General features: G+C 40.4%; 1 protein-coding gene across 1 annotated transcript in view; it reads right to left on the minus strand.

Moving 5' to 3' along the window:
• Positions 1-313: 313 nt before the first annotated feature.
• Positions 314-22,402, minus strand: part of slc41a2b (solute carrier family 41 member 2b) — a 51,674-nt gene continuing 29,585 nt past the window's right edge. The window contains exons 9-11 of the mRNA XM_017698902.2: positions 16,521-16,652; positions 11,965-12,113; positions 314-1,406 (exon numbers count right to left, since the gene is read on the minus strand). Of these exons, the coding sequence (XP_017554391.1) occupies positions 1,221-1,406; positions 11,965-12,113; positions 16,521-16,652 (467 nt within the window). The 3' untranslated portion in view covers positions 314-1,220. The remainder of the gene's footprint in view (positions 1,407-11,964; positions 12,114-16,520; positions 16,653-22,402) is intronic.

A 22,402-nucleotide genomic window follows, 5' to 3' on the forward strand; every position in this document is an offset into this window, starting at 1 on the left:
ATAAAATGTAAATACACACACACACACACACACACACACACACACACACACACACACACACACACACACACACACACACACAAACTCCCAGTATGTCTTTATAAAGCAGGCAAGAAGTAAAGTATAACTGGCCTTGTAAGTTCCTTGTAGGACAGTACTCTGCACCTCAAAACCTCAAAGCAGAGGAAGACATTCCAAGCAAATATTGTGAAATCAGTAAAAATCTTCTGTTGTTGTTGTTTTTTTTTTAAAGAAGACATTATTTTCTGGGGTAGCTGCTGGAGAGTGAAAAAGAGTCAGGCACTGTCTGGCAGAAAGTGACCATAAACAAATCCCGGACATTTATTGTGAGTATAAAAAAAACTTCAGACAAACAGATAAAATGGAATTTGCCTCCTGTGAAGCCTGCCCAGATCAGAGAAACACATTCTTAATGGCACTGCAGAACAACCGTGTGAAAAGAAGTGAGGGAGAATTAAGACAAAGACAAATACTGACCCATTACCCATATACAAGCTTTCTCAGGCACATCTGTCCTGTGTCATTAAAGGTTGCATACATGTAAACAGCACACATGAACGGTGTAAACACTGGACAGCGAGCATTACACTGACCCAACAGACCAAAACACAGCGTACCGATCAATATGGAAAGCGTACGGCCCACCTAAGAAGAATAAAAGAAGGCAGTATGCATAAAAAAGAAGGAATAGAAGCACAACTAAACAAGCTTTCATGGAAATAAATAGGCTATATAATCTGATATCATCTGTGTCCTCTTATTTGTGGTCTGCGGTACCAAGGGGTCCAGAGAAAAAAAAAAATAATGGATGGAGAGGACAAATTTAAGGAAGCCTGAAAGGCCAGTAAAGCCTCTCCTGTTTCTTTCCAGTCAGAGTGGAGAGTCTAGAGGCTCCTAAACTCTCCTTGGAATGATGCTACAACAAATTTTATTGCACCCAATAAGGTTTCCAATCTCTTGAAGCATAATGTTAAATGTCCTTTAAATAAACATATAAAATATACTGACTGACAAAAGAATGTCAGGTATGTTTTACGGCCTCCTTGGCTTCTCATTGGTCCACTCTGCGAATCTTCTAATCTATAAGCCAAACATATGAGGCAAAGTGGCGGTCCGCCAATCAGTGGCTGGCTAAGTCCATTCAAGCACGGCTTTGGCTGAAACGTAACAGTTTCGTCATCAGGTCAAAGCAATTGAGCTTAGTCGCCAACATCGCTGTCCTGGTCTCCAATGATCCAGAGGAAGTGGAAGCTGAGAGCCAGGAAGGCGGTGCCGAGCAGGTCACCCAGCGCCGTTAGGTAGGGGATGGAGAAACTGTCCGGATCCTTCCCGCTCTTCCACATGGAATGCACCATCCAGTCTGCTATACACAGCAACAAGAAGACCTAAGAAACAGAAAATATTCATGTTTAATATCACATTCCCAAGCACACTATTTGTTGGCCACATTATTGGATAACAGTTGTCTGCAATTACCTTATTACTGTTTGGGTTACACCTAGCGTTAGCTCGCACATGTGTATAATATTCACCTGCACTTTTTAAAACCCCATTACTGACTACATCAAGGTATATAACAGGTAAATATTCATCTGCATTTAAATACATATCTGTAAACCCATAATAGTGTTTAAAACACTGTTTACATTGGTTCAGCTTTACTGGGTGAGGTTCTACAATGTAATCTGTAGAGATCTGACTTGCTGATTTAATTCGTCTTTAATTTACCCAAATTATCACAAATACAGTACTAGTCAGAGACCACCCGCCGCTTATTTAGTTTCCAGTCAGAACAGTCATTAAGTGCAACTTCTTCATTTTTTTAGGATATACTTCAAAAACTGGAGTTCAAAAAAATGATACAACCACCTGTAATACCTGGTAGACACCAAAACTGCCCCCATCAGATAAACAGAACTTGAACCTTTCATCTTTTGAGAGAGAGGAGAAAATCTAATCTGTAACATTCACAGGTGTTTCTGTCCATCCTTCCACTGTAACATTTAACTGAAACTCAGTTCTACACTCTCAGACATAAAGGTACAAAACTGTCCAAAACGGGACTCAAGGGTACATCTTAGTACCTTTTGCCAGGGAACATAACTGTACCATAATCCATTGAAATTATAAGTTGTACCGACTCCACACACCCTGTCTCATCTCCAGGCTTTTTATTCTATGGTTCTATTTTAAAATAGGTTACGAAAAAAATACAAACACATAGGTTTAACTTGGAGTTTCACAACTGGACCTTACAACCACTGTTGTACCTTTGAAAGGAATGGAAGCTGTAATAAAGGTAGTGTTAATGCCTCCAGAAGGCAGTGAGTAAAGTTTATCACTGACTAAAACTTAATGATCATGACAGGTTTTGCTGAAACTGCTGCCAGCATCGTTGCAGAGGTTGAAGAAGTGGGAAGTCAGCCTGTCAGTGTTCAGACCATACGTCGCACAACGCATCCATTCAGTCTGCATGACCGTTGTCCCAGAAGGAAACCTCTTCTGAAGCTGATGCACAAGAAAGCCCAGAAACAGTTTGCTGAAGACAAGCAGTCTAAGAACATGCATTACTGAAACCATGTCCTGTGGTCTGATGAGGCCAAGATAAACTTGTTTGGCTCAGATGGTGTCCAGCATGCGTGGTGGCACCGTGGTGAGGAGCACCAAGACAACTGTCTCTTGCCTACAGTCAAGCATGGTGGTGGTAGCATCATGGTCTGGCACTGGGGAACTGTGGTTCATTGAGGGAAACATGAATTACAACATTCTGAAGCAGAGCATGATCCCCTCCCTTAAGAAACTGCGCCACAGGTTAGTTTTCCAATACAATAATGACCCCAAACACACCTCCAAGATGACAACTGCCTTGCTGAAGGTAAAGGTGATGGACTGACCAAGTATGTCTCCAGACCTACACCCAATTGAGCACCTGCGGGGCCTCCTCAAGCGGAAGGAGGAGAAGCTCAAGGTGTCTAACATCCACCAGCTCTGTGATGTCATCATGGAGGAGTGGAAGAGGATTCCAGTAGTAACCTGCGCAGCTCTGGTGAATTCCATGCCCAAGAGGGTTCAGGCAGTGCTAGATAATAATGGTGGTCACACAAAATATGGACCTGTTCACTATGAGGTGGACTCATTTGTGTTGCCAGAGATTTAGACATTAATTTCTGTGTGTTGAGTTCTTTTCAGAGGACAGTAAATATATACTGCTATACAAGCTGTATAAATGACTACACCATGTTATATCCAAGTTTCATTTCTATAGTGTCGTCCAATGAAAAGATATAATAAAATATGTGCAGGAATGTGAGGGGTGTACTCACATTTGTGAGATACTGTATGTGTGATTTGCACACTTCCTTACCTTGCTGCTGCTGTAACCCAGCAGTTTCCTTTAGGATTAATAAATTTTCTATCTATGTATCTATGTGCACACAAGACAGAAGAGCAAAGAGTGTAAAATTAGGAGGCTGAGCAGGAAGCGACCACTGTTAAGTATTCCAAATCTCTGCCGCCGGCACCTAGACTTCAGGGAAGCTGCTGGAGCCGGGAAAGTGACACAGGCAGCAACACACAATTAACACAAGTTGAGCTCGGTTCAGCATCTCTGTGTGAACTTCTGGAAACTCAGCTTCTCTTGCTCTAATTAAGCCTATTTGCCACAGCGCAGATTTGTGTGTGTGCAGGAGGGAGAGAGAGAGAGAGTAATCCCAATGAACAGAGAGCTCTGAAGTGAAAGAAACACTCACTTTGAGTTTTGAAGCCTGGTATTGGTGTGTGAGATGAATAGGATAATGGGCAAAATCACTTCAGATCTCCACTTCACAGCACTGCGGCTGCAAAACGATTCATCTAATCCAGCTAATTACACGCCAACCACCACACAACCACTCAGCGCTCACTTTCAAAGCCGATTCCACATCATTAAACAATCCGGCCATCTATCAAGGTGTACACAAAGGTATTCAGGGTGCATTTTTATTTCTAACATCTTACAGAGCATCTGTAATCAAGTGTGCTTCCCATTTCGAGCCTGTGCAGTTCTTTCTGCAGACTTAGTTAAGTTTCCTCAGCAAGTGTGTGTGTGTGTGCACAGCCGTGTGTGTTTGTGTGTGTGAATGACTTTCATTTAGGTGAAATAAAAATGAAGGCAGCGCATTAATCAGGGTGACAGGCCGGTGTGAAACTCTCTCTGGAAAGCTGCAGGCTGCGGTAGACCTGGCGCTACAGCTAACCGGGGCCGCCGATTTCATTTAGTCTGCATTAAGGTCAGTCCATCAGAGGACAGAGCAAGTTAAAAAGCCATTTGCTCACCAAGTAGCTTTCCAAGTCTGTTCAGTTGAAGGGGGCAATAAATAAGTAGGCATTTCATGGGCAATTAGCTGTGCCTGTGTGAAGAAATGTGAAGATTATGAGTATTACGATATTAAGTTTTTAATCAGTGACCACGTCCAACACACTGGGTCTCCGTCTCCAAAAACATGCTACATATATTATAACTGTATTATTTTAGATTCTTGTCCAAAACTGAAATTCGGGACGTATTCAGCCCAAAACTAAAACTGAGAAGTTTAAATTTTATACACTGAGCGTGTCCCTCATTTACGATGAAGCCGACCATTATACAAAGAACAAGGGACTGAAAAGAAAAAAAGCAACAGTAAAAGCAAAGAAATAAAATGAGACCATTTATTTTTTTTGTCGTCTTTAATTCCAACCACTAGTCAGGACTCCCCCAATCATATGATACCATCAGTGCTAGGAGGGTGAAGGCTAACACAGGAGACCTGTGAAGCACCACCGCATCTTTTCATACTGCTGCTCATGCAACGTCATTGGACAGCTGAACGCACTTGGAGAAGAACACTAATATCCAGTTCTGTTACGCCCACTATCAGATGCTTGCATTGACTAGCATCACGCTTATTGATGGGGGGGGGGGCAAGGAGGGCCATCCTATCCACCCAGAGAGTGAGACTAATTGTGCTCGTTTGAACTCCCGGCTACGGACAGGTGTAGCGTCACCAGGGATCGAACTCATGATCTCCTGATTATAGGGCCAACACTTAGACGGTAGCACCACTCAGGAGCCCCCAAAAATGATCATGAAAACAAATCTAGTACAGTTGATGAAAAGTTTAGAATGATCGAGTGACACAAGCGAGTGGAGTAAATAGATATTCCTGTAATAAACTCCAGTTAAAGCAGATCCAGCTAAAAGCAGATTTGCCCAATTCAGCTAAAGAAGAAAAGCTGTGGTATTTTTGATCAAATCAGTTCATTCAAAAGGATGAACCTGAGCTGGCAAACCAAAACACCATAAAACAGACTTTCTAAAGTTGACAGTCTCAATCTTTCGGGATTTTTCAGCCACACTTTTCTGGTCACTTTTGACTGTTTTGGGGTGAAACATTTTGGTAGCTGAAACTTCAGTGCTCTTCTTAGTAATAATGTATAATTACAATGCTAATATTAATATTTAATACTCTTAATAACATCATGAATAATAAACACTGGTATTATTAGCACAGTGAACTAGCTCCTTCTTTTTCAGTTTCTCTGCACTCTTTATGATCTTTAAGATGTTGTTGGTGCCCTAAAAAAGACATCTTTGTGCATTTTTGGCTGTTTGATTTTAGTGAGAAAAAAATAAATAAGTCAAACAAAAGTCTAGAAAGGATTAGTTGAAAAGATTTTGGCTGAAATATGTTTGATTTCTTGTGAGAGTAATGATACGCGTGAGTGTTTTGCTACAGTGAGAAGAAGCCCAGCCAGAGTCCTCAGGCCTATTTAAAAAGGATGGTTTGCTAATGTACGCAATTTTGGGGGGAACTAACAGGATTAGGGTTGTAGTTCCCGCCCTCCGCAAACACGCAAACACGCACACACACACACACACACACACACACACACACACACACACACACACACACACACACACACACACTTTCCATACCTCAAGAAGACAGGGAGGGCAGTCAGAGAGGACTGTACATAACACACACACATATACACACACCACACACACAAATAGTGGTGGACTAACGACGGAAAACGTCCTCTCTACTCTAAAGGGATCTACTCTCTCAACCCCTCAGCCTTGTCTGTCAGTCTGTCTCTCTATATATGTAATCTGTGTATGGAAGGACCCACATATATGTCCCATATGCATTATATACACACTACTGTGCAAACATGAAAATAAGCAAATCGTTTAAACCCATATAATCTCTCTTACATGTGCTTCTGGATTTCTCCTCAATGCATCCAGCAACTCACTGCACCAAATCCACCACTACCACACCAGATTATATATTATATATAAATTTATAATTTATAATATATTATTTGTCTTTGTTTTTTATTAATGTGACTGTTCATCAAGTTTTATTTGATGCTTTCATATTAATGTTTACTGTTTTTGAGTAAATAAATGTTTACATCACAGAATTTGTTGGCATAAACTTAAAATATCAGCTAATTCCTTTGTGTGAAACTTTTATGATTAATGAGCCAAAACAATCATCCAAAACTCCTTGTAATACCACATTTTTACAACAACTTCTACTGTATGTTACGAATGTTTATCCTTCCTCTGAAGGTTTTTTGCAGGTACCATGTTTGGTAACACTGTCTTTGAAGGCTACCTACATAAGGTCATCATAACACATGCATAAGCACTGAATAAAATATTAATAAAGCAATACTTGAGTACATGAGAACATCTTATGTCAGTAATCGAGACACCACCCATACGCCAAAGTAAATGACATTGTATTGACATTATAGTGTTGTGCTTTAACTCATGTACAACTATACAGGACTAACAGAACCTCTAAACTAGACCTCAGTTCCATTTCATGTGAATGATGCTCAAATATTGCTTTATAAATATTTATTCAGCGCTTGTGTGAGTGTTATGTAGTCCCTATGTAGGCGTCCTTCATATAAGGTGTTACCCAATATGCTATGTATGTACTATACATGGAAGCATCTATATGTACTAATAATAATACTGTGTCCCATATGAGTTATGATTAATGAAACCTTTATTAAAGAAACAAACGTGTTTTTTTGACTGACTGCATTATTTGCCAGTGTGTATTCTTTTCAAACCCCATGTTGTTACATGGATATGGAACATTTTGGAAAGCATTGTGGAATGAAACCAATAAGAAGTCTAACCCTAAACCCAAACCTAACCTTAAGCTTAGTAACCAAGATTATTTTGCCTTCGCAGATGAATAAATGAATGGATCACGCTTTATAGATTCCTAATATGGGACGCTGTCATCCTCAAAATGTACAAAAACAAATATGCACTTGCTCGGTTTCTAGTTATGAGCAAAGAAACAGAGTTTCGCCTTGAACCAGAATGTCTACATGTAGCAGTACAACAGGGGTGTCCAAAGTCTGGCCCCAGGACCAAATGTGTCCCATGGAAAGATTTTAACTGGCCCCCGGTTTCTGTTTTACAATGTATCATAAGCAGCCTGCCAGTCAGTATGCTGCAGTTCTTCCTTTCACCTGATGGTGGCAGCTGACCAGCTGACCTGCAGCTTCATTTACTGAACAACATTTAGTCAAAACTACAGGCATAAAGCTTAAACTTAATACTGAGAACTGGTGAGATGGAAAACTTCTCATCAGAGCAAATTCAGTCGTTCAGTAAACATTAACCTTTTAAGGTTGAACCACAACGTGACTATGTTGCATTTATCTGACAAAACCAAATATTTATAGATTTTTGTTCAATTTGTTTCACAAATTACACTTTTCAACAAGAAAACACTTAAACAGAAATATGATTAATGCAGGGTGATCCAAAAAGATTCATCCGATAAAAGCTAAAGCGCCACATTTTTACAATTGAGAAGAGCCTAGGAACCAATCACATACCAATTGAAAGAGGGAGTTTCCGACTGTCACCAGTAGATGGCTCCCTTGAGTCTGCAAGGAGATGCAACCCCTGAGAGGGAAGCGTTTTGTGTTTTTCACTTCAATAACCCGACATGCTTGATCCAGCATGGGGTAAATTTGACTATGGCGTTGATGTCGTCTGTACAGCTGGAGGAGGTTCATACTGAGCACCTGTAAAATCACGTAATAAACTTTACGCTCCTTAAACCATTTACAGTTCACTGCACTGTTCTGTAAGGATTTAGAAGTGAAATAAATCAGATGAATCTTTTCAAATCACCCTGTACATTAGACATGTTGCACTGCTGCTCTTAAACAATTTATTATAAGAACTTATCGATCCAAACTGTTCTGAACAAATCGTCTTTTTGTGCATCTTTTATACATTGATAGGAAACACAGTAGATCACAGAGAGCAATTCCATGTGTCGATATTTTGAATCATCTGTGAATCATATTTCACCCCTCAGGTGTTTTGACGCGGTACGGCGTGGCCCTCTTTGAAAAATGTTTGCACACCCCTGGCTTATGGTCAAGTACAGTCATATGCTGCATGTGCACCGTGTGTGTGTGTGTGAAATATAAAATCACCGCAGTTGTAGCTCTTTGTGTGGCCTCTGCCACTCAAGCACTTTCCCAGGCCATTGATGGAACAGTGTTTCCTCTGTCCCTGCCATCTCTGATGCTCCCTCTCTGGTCACTAATGGGCCCTGTGCACACGCTCACTCAACTCTTCACAACTGTGTGCCAGGGCTTCATTAACACAAGAACCAATCAGGTTTCCCTCTGAAATTCTGCTTGTATGTCATGCTACTTTAGCAATGTAAAGGTCAGAGCGTATGGGTCAGAGGTCAGTCGCCGCTCTCCAGGCACCTGACATGCATACAACAAGACAAACAATCGCAAACCTTCAACAATTGCAAACTGTGTCCGGCTTCCTTCTCAGGCTGAGTAGATAAATTTGAGCTGACGTTTATGCCTTATGAGCTTAGCCAGACTTTTGAAGCATGCAGCTTTAGAGCTTTAGAGCTTTAGAGCCTCAGATCTGGACAGAAAAATCATTTAATTACTAAATCATTAGGCTGTTATTATGGTGAGAAGGGGCTAAAGACAAACGGTGAACAAGATAAATACGAAAGGAAGCGCGAAGGCACTGGATCTGCCCAGATGATTCTTCTACCATTCACAAAAGTGTCTTAAAAAAGAAAATCTTGTGCTTTTTTTTTTTCGTAACAACATACTTAAGAAAAAAGTTCGAAAAAACCTTTGAAAATTTCTCCATTTCTGTCTCAGCTTTTTTCTTAAGAACAGTAATCAGAGCAAGTTATTCTTCAAAAAAAATGTGCTCAGACATATTTTCTTAATCTTACAACCAACAAGGTAAACCTCTTAAACTAACTTTCATTGAGTTTCACAGCATGCGGTTGTTAAAATAAACCAAGAAGGATGTTTCCTGTTGGTTGTTTCCTCACCCATCACTTCTAGTTCTTGTGTGATAATTTTAAAAATATTTTGTTTGACTTTGTTTTTCCGTCATGGCATCATTTCTGTTAAACTGCACAATGTGACATGATATTGATCTACTTGACAAACGAAAACAACCACTTTTTTTTGAAGAAATTATTAAGAGAATACTTGGATTTTTTTTTATTTATTTATTTATTTCTAAGGAGAACTGCATTTAAAAACATACTTATAAACTTCTTAGTGTTTGTCTGAAGAGGCTCTGTACGTTTTCTTCTTATAAAAGCTTTTGTAAATCCAGCCCCAGATTTACAAAACATTGTGGGAAATGTTACTTTCTGATCCACTCGTACCAGCAGAACACACACTAACACACCACCACCACTTCAGTGTTACTGCAGTGCTGAGAATGATCCACCACCCAAATAGTACCTGCTCTGTAAGAGTCTGTGGGGGTCCTGAGCACTAAAGAACAGGGTAAAAGTGGCTAACAGAGTATCAGAGAAACAGATGGACTACAGTCTGTAACTGTAGAACTACAAAGTGCAGCTATACAGTAAGTGGAGCTGATAAAATTGACAATGAGTGTAGAAACGAGGAGGTGGTCAGAATGTTTTGCCTGATCAGTTTAAACCATCAATAAGTCAAACATGTTCACCTTCTCACATACAGTTTGCACCATGTTTCATTCACTGCACTGACATGCAGCCTAATCTGGAGCCAACTATACTCTATTTCCCTCACATTCGTGTGCAGCAGGTCCACATGGACATTCGTTCATCTGAAAGCCTATTGCTGTGGTCAGAATTACCTTGAGCTCACTGAAGTCCCTACAGACCTGCCGCACAAGAATTTAACGGGCATGTGGTGGGTTATTGGCCTCATTGTGAGCCAGGATAATGAACTGATTGTTTATTTAAAGTTCTTATTTATGTGAGCAGACACGTTTTAACCAAAATAAACAGAGATCACAGACAAACACACAGGCTGAAAATACCAAACATTCCACACGCTCACGGCATACTAATGCATGCCGACCCATGAATGCACTCACAGATACGTGGGTGACCACAGGTATGCCCTAATAGAGGTCAATTATGATCAAAATAGTTCAGGGAAAACTTGCTGAATGATCAGACCTACACAAACAAGCATGTATGCACACCTGTTGAACAAAACTAACCTTCAGGTCAACACTGCAACAAACGCTCCCCCGTCAAGTAAATAAAGTCAATAAATCTAATATTTCTCCTGTTGAGGTTGTTGCAAGTTTAGATTAAGATTAATTTATCTTTAGACATTTTTTTTACTTGTTTTAAGTAATTTTATTAAGTAAAATTATCTCACTGTACTGGCAGTTAATTTAGCTTGTTTTAAGAAATGTGCTTGAAACCAGCAAAATTATCTGCCAGTATGGTGAAATCAATTTACTCAAATAAAAATGACCTAAAACAAGCACAAAATGTCTAGAAATAAGTAAAATAATCTTATATGAAGCTTAAAATAATCTAAACAGGATAAATATTAGATTTACTGAGTATATTTAAGATAATTTTACTTGAAAAGATACGATTTTTACAGTTATTGACTATTATGCGGTAGGTCCCAATCCCATTTTGGGGACCCCATGCAGATGTTTTCAGCCAAATTTTTTTTTATTATTATATATTTGCCCTTAGCCCACATGTTGCTGATAAGCCAAGAAAAGTTGGGAGTCTGAAGTGTCTTCTTCAGTTTTGCACTGGAGATTTGAGGCTAATATAGCCAACATACACTGGAAACATAAAACCTAAATCATCAATTAGCCAAACTACACCAATTATCACAGTGCATGCCTAAATCACTGTACATTTGCCACAGTTGAATTGTTAAGCAACATCAAGTAGACCTGCTTATGTAGTTTCTGGCACTGTATAGCACATAGTTACCTATAAAACTGGACTAACTATGAAACAGAACACATCTCAGACACCAAACATGGCTTGGCTGATGGACTACATTCAAGCGAGAATATTTTCAGAGTTAAAGGTTTAGTTATTACTGCTTTAAACAAAACATTTATCATAAAGCCAGGAGAAAATGGCAATAACGTGACAAACTTAAATGAATAACTGAACAAAGTTAAAGATTAACTCTTAAAAAGCTGAAGTCTAAATAAATTTCTCTATTGAGAAATCTGAAAAATACTGAAGCAAGTTAGTGAATTATATTAAAATGGCAAAAAATGTTTAAACAAAGAGAAACGTGATCAATCAGGTGAGGAAGATGACACTCATTTAGCCCTCAAAGTGCTGAGAGACAGAAAAAAACAGAGCTACCTAATGGGTGATGAAGCAAATGTTGTGCTCCCTATTTAATGCCACAAACTAATATGTTAGCCCCAGGCTAACACACTGGCCTCTAACCGGTTAGTTAGTCACAACACAGCAGCACAACACACAATACACTGTGATACTATTTGATACAATATGATGAGCTGTATTGTTACATCTCTACTACAGGCCCATCGTATATGTGCTCTTTTCAGTGTGAGCTGGACAGCATGAAACAGTGGCTGACCTGTAGCAGCGCAGCAGCCAGGTAAACGGCCATGAAGATGGGTGTCAGTGTGGTGTGGCCACTCTTCATCAAGTGAATAGTGTACAGGAAGATCACATGACCCGGGATTACCAACAGGAGCAGCACCTGTGCTGATCTGTGATTGGCTCCTGTTAAAGAGACAGAAACAGACACAAGGTGAGATTAGCATATACAGACACAGCTGGAACTGCCAACACAGGTGACACTCGGCTTGAGTGTTGGAGGGTTGAAGAAAACCATGGCAAAAACATCTATTCAAACAATAATTTCCACTTAAAATGAAAAATTAATGAAACCTGTAGTAAAACTACATACAGCACTGCGTAAAAAGTTCGTCACCCGAGAAACTTTGATTTAAAAAGCTATTTATCTTTCCGGTGGTTGGTCAGAAAAACCCAGTAAAAACAAATAGTATTTCCAAACGTCTCATTTTGGCAACCCATTCCTATCCGTAGTTATCATCTAATGGGTTGTTCGGCTCTTCAACATGTATAGCTGTTGTAATTAACGAGCCTGCATCCTGTATTTTCCTTGTTTTTTCCTAAAGCCCCACTCAAAGTATTAAGAGTATTTATTACGCCTCCAAAAAGAGTCATAATTCAATTTTACATGCACATTTTCCAACCTCTCTTCATGCCTTACAATTAAACAGGCCAATTTTTTACTGCGGCTTCAAGACTGGCATATGTAAATGAGCTCTATTCTGATTGGCTTCTCTGTTTTAGTTCTTCATTTAAATAGGAGTTCAGCCTGAAACACTTCTTATGCCTTCAGTATGACTGTGCGGGGCTAAACTGCCGTATATCTACGATATATCTGAATGTATTGGCTTTCATGACACCGCAGAAACATACTTTTAATCCAATAGTTTGACATAGTATAAAAAATGGGAAAATTCTGTTTCCACAATATGAGGCCTTTAACACATTGAAGTGATGACGGGGGGGCAAATTCTCACATCAAGGTTTTGGGGGGGGGGGGGTTTCATCACTTTTTACTGTATATATGTGTGTTTACATTTATCATAATATCATATTGGAAATTTTACAAGCAAAAACACAATTAATGCCAAGAAAAATGGATGCAAATAATTTGCTCAGTCATCTAAGACTCTCTCACAATACTGTACGCTCATTATTAATATATTTGGGTGCTGGTTTAGTGTGCACACAGAAAACCTGCATTACACACCATTTGTTGGTGTATTCCGGCTCTGCCTTCCACAGACTTCAAACTGGGCCGAGTCGCAGAGAGCTCAGACACCTCAGAGATATGTGAGGATTTACGCCTCTCCCTCCAGATGGCAATGCCAGCCTGGCAGTGGGCGCTGCGCCCTGTGTGTGTGCGTGTGTGTGTGAGTGTGTGTGTGTATCTGGACATCTGTACTCAGCTCCATCACCCCCCTCCCCCCTCCCCGAACAAACAGAAGGGAACAGTGTGCTAAAAGCATCAAAGCTGCCAGCTCTGTGCTGCTCCACTGGCTTTTCGCTCCCATTGTTTATCCTGGACATGGTTCTACAATCCCAATCTCAATCTCACTCTGTCTCTATGTTAAACACGTACTCCATTACGACTAATGCACACACTTAATCATATGCATCTGCAAGGTCTGTGCTTTCTCCACCTCTTGTCCAACCTTGTGTAGTCCTTCACTGTCTACTGTAATGCAAGAGACTGAGTGGGGATCAGCATTTCCAGTGAGGTTGCAGTCGGCATTGTCTTCGCCGGCACCATCATGAGTCATCGCTACATTTACAATTCAAGGCAGCCAGGATGCAAACACTACCTGATAGCCAAGCAGAAATACGCACAAACTGTCCTCTCATGTTTCTTTAGCATTCAGACTAGCAGGTTCCTTCCGGTAAATTAAATAACAATAATATTAAACAAACTCTGCAAGACACTTTATATGGCTGCAGAGCTAAATCCATCCAGAGCCCCAGTCTCTTGAGCTTTGATATGCATGCATAATGGAAGCTTATGTGGTAGGGATCAATTACTATCGCTATCAATGCTGAAACGTCAGTGACGACCTCCTTGGGCCGGCCTACAAGAGGCATTTTTTAGTCAGTCACTCACTGAATGACCGAGTCACTTTGTTGAAACACACAAGAGTGAAGACTGTAGCCCAGATATATTTCAATCCAGCTAACAGTAGCATGCCAGGGGGAAAAGGGTGGAGAGCCCTCTCTGGGTCGGGGATGAGCTCTTGCCTCAAGTGGAGGAGTTCAAGTATCTCGGGTTCTTGTTCACGAGTGATGGTACAAGGGAGCGGGAGATTGACAGGCGGATTGGTGCTGGGTCAGCAGTGATGCGGGCTCTTTACCGGTCTGTTGTGGTAAAGAAAGAGCTGAGCCATAAGGCAAGGCTCTCGATTTACCGGTCGATCTACGTTCCCACCCTCACCTATGGTCATGAGCTTTGGGTACTGACCGAAAGAACGAGATCGCGAATACAAGCGGCCGAAATGAGTTTCCTCCGCAGGGTGTCTGGACTCTCCCTTAGAGATAGGGTGAGAAGTTCGATCATCCTGGAGGGACTCGGAGTAGAGCCGCTGCTTCTTCACATTGAGAGGAGCCAGTTGAGGTGGTTCGGGCATCTGGTTAGGATGCCTCCTGGACGCCTCCCTCGGGAGGTGTCACAGGAAAGTCCACCTGGGAGGAGACCCCGGGGAAGACCCAGGACACGCTGGCATGACTATATCGCCCAGTTGGCCTGGGAGCGCCTCGGAATCCCCCTTGGAGAGCTAGTGGAAGTGGCTGGGGAAAGGGAGGTCTGGGCTTCATTGCTTAGGATGCTGCCCCCGTGACCCGAACCCCGGAGAAGCGGAAGATAATGGATGGATGGATGGATGGATGGATGGATAACAGTAGCTTGCAAGCAATGCAAGGGGACAGTTACAAAGATGAGAGTGACAGTAAATCATGTAAGAAGAGTGACCGTGCAGTGTCTGCAAAGAAAGGAGATCTGCAGCAGGCTAAATAACTGGTGTAGCCGAGTTAAAAGTTTAATATTTTTATTTATTGTAGCTTTACTTTGAAGGGTATCAAAGGGTACTGAAATGGTTTGCAAGTACAAGAAGTTTTTTTTTTTATCTCTTAAATTGTGCCCTGCTGCCTCCTGATTAAACAGAACCATGATGGAATGCAGTGGAGTCTTTAAATGTGATGTTGAACATTTAAATGTGACAGTTTTTACTGTATTTGTAAAAGTATTTAATAAAACAAATCATATTCCAAAAAGTTTCAAAATTTCAAACATTCAAAATTCTAAACAATTCAAAATTTCACTATGTAAGGCTATATTACATCTTCTTGTAACAGCTTTTCTAAAACACTTAGGAAAGCACAAATTTGAGTACATGTAACAGAGTAAAGGTTCGGACTTTTCAGTTTGAACCAAACCAAAACAGCAGGTGTGAGGTTGCCCTGGACCATGGTCCAGAATGAAAGCCCAAAATTTGGTCCAACCAAAAGAGGTGTTCTTGGTCCAGATCAAACAGAATCATGGTTCAGTTCATTTGTAGTGCGAAAACACTTTTTTGGATGGATCAGACTTACAAACACATTTTTTCAACTTGAAAAAATGCATAAAAATGCCAAAACATACACCACCTTTTCTGAGAATAATGATATTAATTTATCTGCGTTCAAATGGAATTAGACCAAGGTCAGACACACGCTCCTCTACGAACTAATCAATGTTAAGTACAAGGAGACGCAGCCCACAATGATGACAGGATGTAGATACCTCGTGCAAAGTTCATTAGTACGCTCAACGTGTCAACGTGAAACCAAAACTAACCCGATCAAATGTATACAGTGTAACAAAAACATTAAACCTGGTCCGGATTTTCAGGTGTGAAAACACCCTAAATGTAATGCCCACCTCTATACAGGATTAATATCACATTTTTCTGCCAGGTAAGTACGAGTTAAAATTTCCAAAATTCACTTCGGTGTGGAGATACTGTTCCAATGTTGCTCTACAGTACAAACAGTAGCTTATTTTCAGGATTGTCAGCAGCAAACAACCATGCATCTCTGCATCCCCTTGTTTTGGCATACTCTCTGAAAATCTGTAAACTGTTTAAAAAGTACATGCATCTAGCTTCCTTCAAAAGCAGTGAAGTGCTTAATTTGCTCCTTTTCATTTTAAGACATGAAGGCCACGCCCACTCTTAAAGCGTCAAACACTAATGAGAATACAAGAATAAAATGTCGAACACTGTGTACACAACAGTATCACTTTCTTAAAGCAGGGGTGTCAGAGTTTAGGCACTGATCCAAATTAAACACCTGTTAATGTAATCAGCTAATCAGCAAGGCCTTCATGAACCCAAGTCAGTGTTTTAGAAGAGGGGAAACACTAATCTCTGCAGAGATGCAGCCTGGAGAGAACTCTTTTGATACCCCTACCTAAAAAGCATCAAATCTGCCAATCTGAAATGGTGAGCTTCTGAAACTCAGAAGTCATCAGCTTCAAAATGCCACAAAATTACTTCGGTGAGGTGGTGCAGTCCTGCGTGGACTCACCTGAGCCGCAGAAGGTGCGGCATGGGTAGTAGCAGCCCTTGGCTTCGTCTGGTACTTCTCCAGGGGAGCTGTGGAAGTGCAGGTGTGTGGAGATTCGGCTGGACTGGATGGCCACTAGGTTTCCGCCGATACCTGCACAGAAAAGCAATTTCTGTCAAAGCTGCTCAACAGAGCCATTTCTGTCAGACAGAGTGTACTGACAGTTATCGCTCCAGAGATGGCAGGTACAAAAGTGTCGGTATGCACACTCCCCTCCAGGCCTTAATGTCTTCATCTTTTTCCACCTCTCTTATTTTTCTCTCTCTCTCTCACACACACACACACACACACACACACACACACACACACACACACACACACACACACACACACACACACACACACACTCGCACTCCCTTTCTCCTCCCTGTGACACCGCTAAGTAGAACGGAGTGCTGTCCAGATCTGCAGTAATAAATTGTTACAGCCAGCAGCAGCCTTGAGTGATGATAAACAAGCATCCGGAAAGTGGGTGAAGGAGAGAGATAGAGAGGAAGAGAGAAAGAGACAACCTATTGTGGAAGGATTTGCCATTTCCCTCTCACATTTATAGACCCTTAAACTGGAGAGTGTCACTTACAAACCAATGCTACATTTTTTACGGTCAGCAGATTAAAAAGTCTGACAGATGCAAAAATGTTAGTGAAATGCATCCAAGAGTTACCGTACTGTGAAAAATCAGAGACCCATTTTAATTTACTTAATTCTCAGTAAAAGCCATTAGGAGAAGTAAAAAAAAAAAAGAATTACCGTTTTCAAACAAAAAACCTTTAAGTGCAAGTTATTCATTTTTTTAATGTCAGGAAAAAAAAGCATGAAAACTAAATGTAGAGCTTAAATATGTGAGGTTTGTGGATTAAGGGATCTCTCTAAGGACCCCTTACAAGTGCATTGAAACAGTTTTCAACTCAGTCAAAACTTGGTGAAGGACGTTTCTTCCAAGGATGTGAGTGAATTCTCTGCTATTGTCATCACATTTACACCAGTACAATGTTGCTTCTTTGGGAACAACATTATACTGATCATACTCCCTTTTAAAGAAATACTCACATTCACATAAACACAAACATGATCCTGTACATTTCTTTCTCATGTGCATCTCAAATGCCTGAAGGGGTTATTTTTGAGAAGATTAATCCACTTGCAATAAGGAACAGTCTAGTTTGATTGAGGCCATTCAGTATACAGTTTCTATCCAATTGAACGAGGTAGGTAATCTGTTAAATAGGCAAATAATCTGTTATATAGAAGAATAATAACCATGTAAACTCCTGCATCTGAATTCCAACTCCAATCAGAAACTTTAAGTACGTTCTGCATGTGCATTGCGTCATAGTGAATGCTCTGAGCTTTAAAAGACGGCAGTGGGACGGACATCCAGCTTATGTGTCTCAGAACACAACGTGTACCCCTCGGCCTTCTTTAATAAGGACATCCGAAATACGTTTTCCTGAGTCTGACATCATTTTAAAGTAATTAAAAACACAAGTGCTGCTCACTGCTGCTTGTCTCATGTAGACTGGACTCATGATGTTCATTGTCATGGTAACGTCTGCACTAATTGGCACGTGCATAATTTTGGATCAGATTACCCGTAGTGAGCATGTAAACAGAGGTTTTCCATCAGGTTGTTGAGTAGAATGAGAATAAACACTTCAGTGTTAATCTATAACTGGAATGTATTAACCGTATTGACAAAGGTCTTTGCATGTAAACACAGCCTGTGTTAGAGAGGAGAAAATCAAGCTGCTTCAGATCTGAAAAAATCCACAGGTGTTTCTGTCACATCCGTCCACTGTGAGAAGACCACTCAGCCCTAGGAGCCTGAAAGGATGTGTCACGAAGCCTCACTGAGAAAAGGAGACAGACACATCAAACAAAGAAACGGCTGGTGTTGCCTGAACAACGGACTGACCACCCCAGTCCAGACTTCAACGTCACTGAATGTGTTTGGGATTATTTGGACCATAAGAAGCAGAAGATACAACCAACTTCTAAGACTGAACTTTGGAGCTGTGGCTGCGGATTTCTTCGTAAAACTGAAAGTGAGTCTCCTGAAAAGAATGGAAGCTGTAATAAAGGGAAAGGAGTGACACACTAAATACTGTAAAATGATATTTAAAAAGCTGAAAAATGACTTAACTTATACTTAATGGCTGTTTTGACTGGAAATGAAATAAATTACATGTGGTCTCTGACTTTTGCACTATGCTGTATGAAACACAGACAAAGACATTACAACAAAAGTCTCAAATATAGCATTTTTAATAGCTCTGCAAACGCAATTTGACAAACACAAATGATATTAACAAGAACTCATGCTGGTACCAGGAATAATAATACATAGCCAGGAAATGGACTCGGCAATAGACATCCAAAGGAAATAAAAAAAGAGGCTTCAATTGACTCGCTCAACAAAGAAAGCCATGCTAAAATGGCTACGCGTGGCTAAGTGCTTCGAGTTAAAAGAGAAAGCATGAGAGAAAACAGACCATGGATAATGGGGTTTAAATGACATAAATGTCACTGGAAGCTGCGTTAAAAATCGTGCTTGTACTTTAAAATCGTGGAAGGACGTTTTCATTTCATGGTAGGTGTCGCCGGTTCAAATCATTCAAATTATAATCACACTATAATGGTGATTTAGGCCTTGCTGATGGCACATTTATGTGGGCGCTGGCTTTCCAATTTAGCTGCGGCCCACCAAAACCTACTTTACAGAACCGAGGTTAAAATGCTCTTTCCACATAAATGTCAATGTTTCATGCCTTTATGGGGAAAACTAGGCGAGAACAAGCAGAGACCTTTCACCATCATGCAGGGCTCCCACAATCAAATCTAAATGGGCTGTACTAGCGGTTTATGCAGGTGTATAGGGTAATAAATTAAGTACAATGAAGATCCACTGTGCACTGTTCCATTATGGAAAGTATATATGCACGACCTTTAATAGCTAATAATGCAAACACAACACAACAATGGGTATCGGGAACAGACTGAATAGAGGCGGAGGTAAATCACATGTATGCAAATGTGTACATAGGGCTCTCAGATGGGATCAGAAAAAACATTTGTATTTTTCCCTTGTCTGTATGTGAACTATTCAAATTTTAGATTCATTATTAAAGGGGCAGTCGTGGGCTGGAGGTTAGGGAACTGGCCCTGTGACCGGAAGGTTGCCGGTTCGATCCCCAGGGCCGACAGTCCATGACTGAGGTGTCCTTGAGCAAGACACCTAACCCCCAACTGCTCCCCGGGCGCCGTGGATAGGGCTGCCCACCGCTCCGGGCAAGTGTGCTCACTGCCTCCTAGTGTGTGTGTTCACTAGTGTGTATGTGGTGTTTCACTTCACGGATGGGTTAAATGCGGAGGTGGAATTTCCCCGGTTGTGGGATCAAAAAAGTATCACTTAACTTAACTTAAAGCCCATGTACTCATTTTCATGGTTTTCATGAACTCCTATCATTATTTTTTTAGACACACTATATGCCAAAAGTATTCACTCACCCAAATCAGGTGTTCCATATCAGGTGTATAAAACCAAGCACCAGTGTCTGACCTCACAAATGTGCTTCTGGATAAATGGTCAACGATTCCCATAAACACACTCCTAAGCCTTCCGGAAAGCCTTCCCAGAGGAGTGACAGGTGGAACTAAATTTGGAGTAAATGACCACATCTGTCCAAGTACCAATCAGAGTTACCAATCGGAGTTAGTTAGGAACGCGAGGGGCTGACGTATGAATATTACTCACTAGCTACACTTTTAGAACTAAAGGTAGTTCCTAAAGGTTTTTTTGTTCATCAAGGTACAAACAATGTAAATGTTCCCTCAAAGGTACAGCAGTGGTTTTAAGGCCTGATTGTGAAGCTTAAATCAGTTTTTCACAGGTGAAAAGTTCGTATTTGTGTCTTTTCATAACCAAATGTTTTAAAACAGAACAGCAGAATAAAAGCCTGGAGGCGAGGCGGGGTGTGTGGAGTCAATACAACTTAGAAAAGATCATTTCGGTGGATTATGGTTCAGTTATATTCCCTGACTAAAGGTACTGAGATGTATCCTTGAGGGTCCCACAGTTCACTACCTTTTCTTCTTCATTTGAATAAATTAAGCTTATCATTTTTCCTTTAATCGTGTATTTCTTTTTTAAACCCTTTTTAGTGTAACTTAATTCGTCTTGCGTACTATGACAATTTTGCCCTGTTCGTGGATGCACATCCATTTTTAAGAAATGTTTTTCTAATAAAAAAAGGATTATCTGGGCACAATTTTGGCAAAGCGTGGTGGATCAAGGCTTCTTAAGGCCATAACTCAGCTCAGTTCCACGGTTTTAACCAAACAAAACTCAAATTTGCAGATTTACCTCACCCTGATTGTTAGAGCCATTCCCTCTCTTCCTTCATGCTAGTCTCAGCTTCTACTAGATTCCGAATCTGCTCCAAGTCACAGCCGAAACTCCAAACAAGTTATTCAAGCTTTTCTAAATTTGTTAGTAGTACTTTACAGGCATGGTGCAAAAAATGGGGCAGGCAAGAAATTTCTCCACAGTGTCTGCAAATATGACCAGGCCGACTCATAACAGGAGCTTATATGACCTCAGTTTCAGAAGCATGGTCAATATAATAGATATAATGGTAGGGCTGAGCATTCAAATATCATACATAACTAAAATGTCCTCAAACATCAGCTGCAAAATGTAATTATATCTCAAAAATGACCGTCAGATGGCTTATTCTCCATTTTCAATTTTCTCATTCAGAGAGTGGCAAGAAGAGCGAAATGGTATATTTTCAATGGCATTTCTTTACTATTAAAACAAAATTTTAAACATTTGAAACAATGCTTCAAAAATATACATCATTTTGCAAAGATAATAGTTAAGAAAATACATATGCAGCAAATGCCAGATTTCTAGGTCAATGTTATTTCTCTTATACTCTTTATAAGCAAAAATGATCATGCATTCTCAAAACCATGCGGTTTTTAAACATGTGGTTCTCAGCCTGGGAGTCTAGACTCTCAAGATGGTCATCAAAAAAGTGCGTAAACGTATTCTGACGTATCCTTGAGAAGAACGTCTCAAATTTTCCCCATGCCATTGATCCCATTCTTATAAATATTACTTGGCCATTAGCTGATTATTAGCTTACTTTTTTTTTTTTTTTTTAAGTGTCCATTGTTGACTTGTCAGAAACGTACCCGCCTAAAGTAGATGGGTTACCTCACACAAGAATGTATTATGCAGCTTATAAAGTTAGCGTATCGTCTCAGGCAGAATGATTGAGCTGCAAAAAGACTGCTGTAGGCTTGAAAATCTCCCTATAGCGTGTAAAACACCTTAAAATTCGAATTAACCCCTTAACTTTCCAGGCTTATTATACACAAACACTTATTATACAGTAACACAGGGACTTCAAAGTACACAGGTTGAGCTATTTTTAGGTTACTGAATGTTAAGGGGTTAAAGCAGTGGCATGTTCTTCACTCCTTTTGGCAGCTGTCGTTTGTGATAATGTTACTAACCATTTGTATTGAATGGATTTTGATGCATTTTACAGAACTACCAAACTGATCATTACAACGAACCAAACATTCAAATCAGCCAACTCATTCATGCTCTGGGGCTCATTATCAGGGTTGGGGTGGCTACTGAAAAATTAGTAGTTAGCTGCTTTGTAGCTACTTTCTCAAAATGTGTAGCTAACCACACTTCAGCTACTTTTCCAGAAAGAGTAGTGGCTACTTTTTAGCTACTTTTTGAAAAGTAGCGCACTACTTTTTAGCTACTTTCAAAGCGCGATTGTCAGAACATTTGTTTGTGAATCTCCACCTGACACACCAAA

The sequence above is a fragment of the Pygocentrus nattereri genome, chromosome 1 (assembly GCF_015220715.1).
Source record: "Pygocentrus nattereri isolate fPygNat1 chromosome 1, fPygNat1.pri, whole genome shotgun sequence".
Classification (NCBI taxonomy): Eukaryota; Metazoa; Chordata; class Actinopteri; order Characiformes; family Serrasalmidae; genus Pygocentrus; species Pygocentrus nattereri.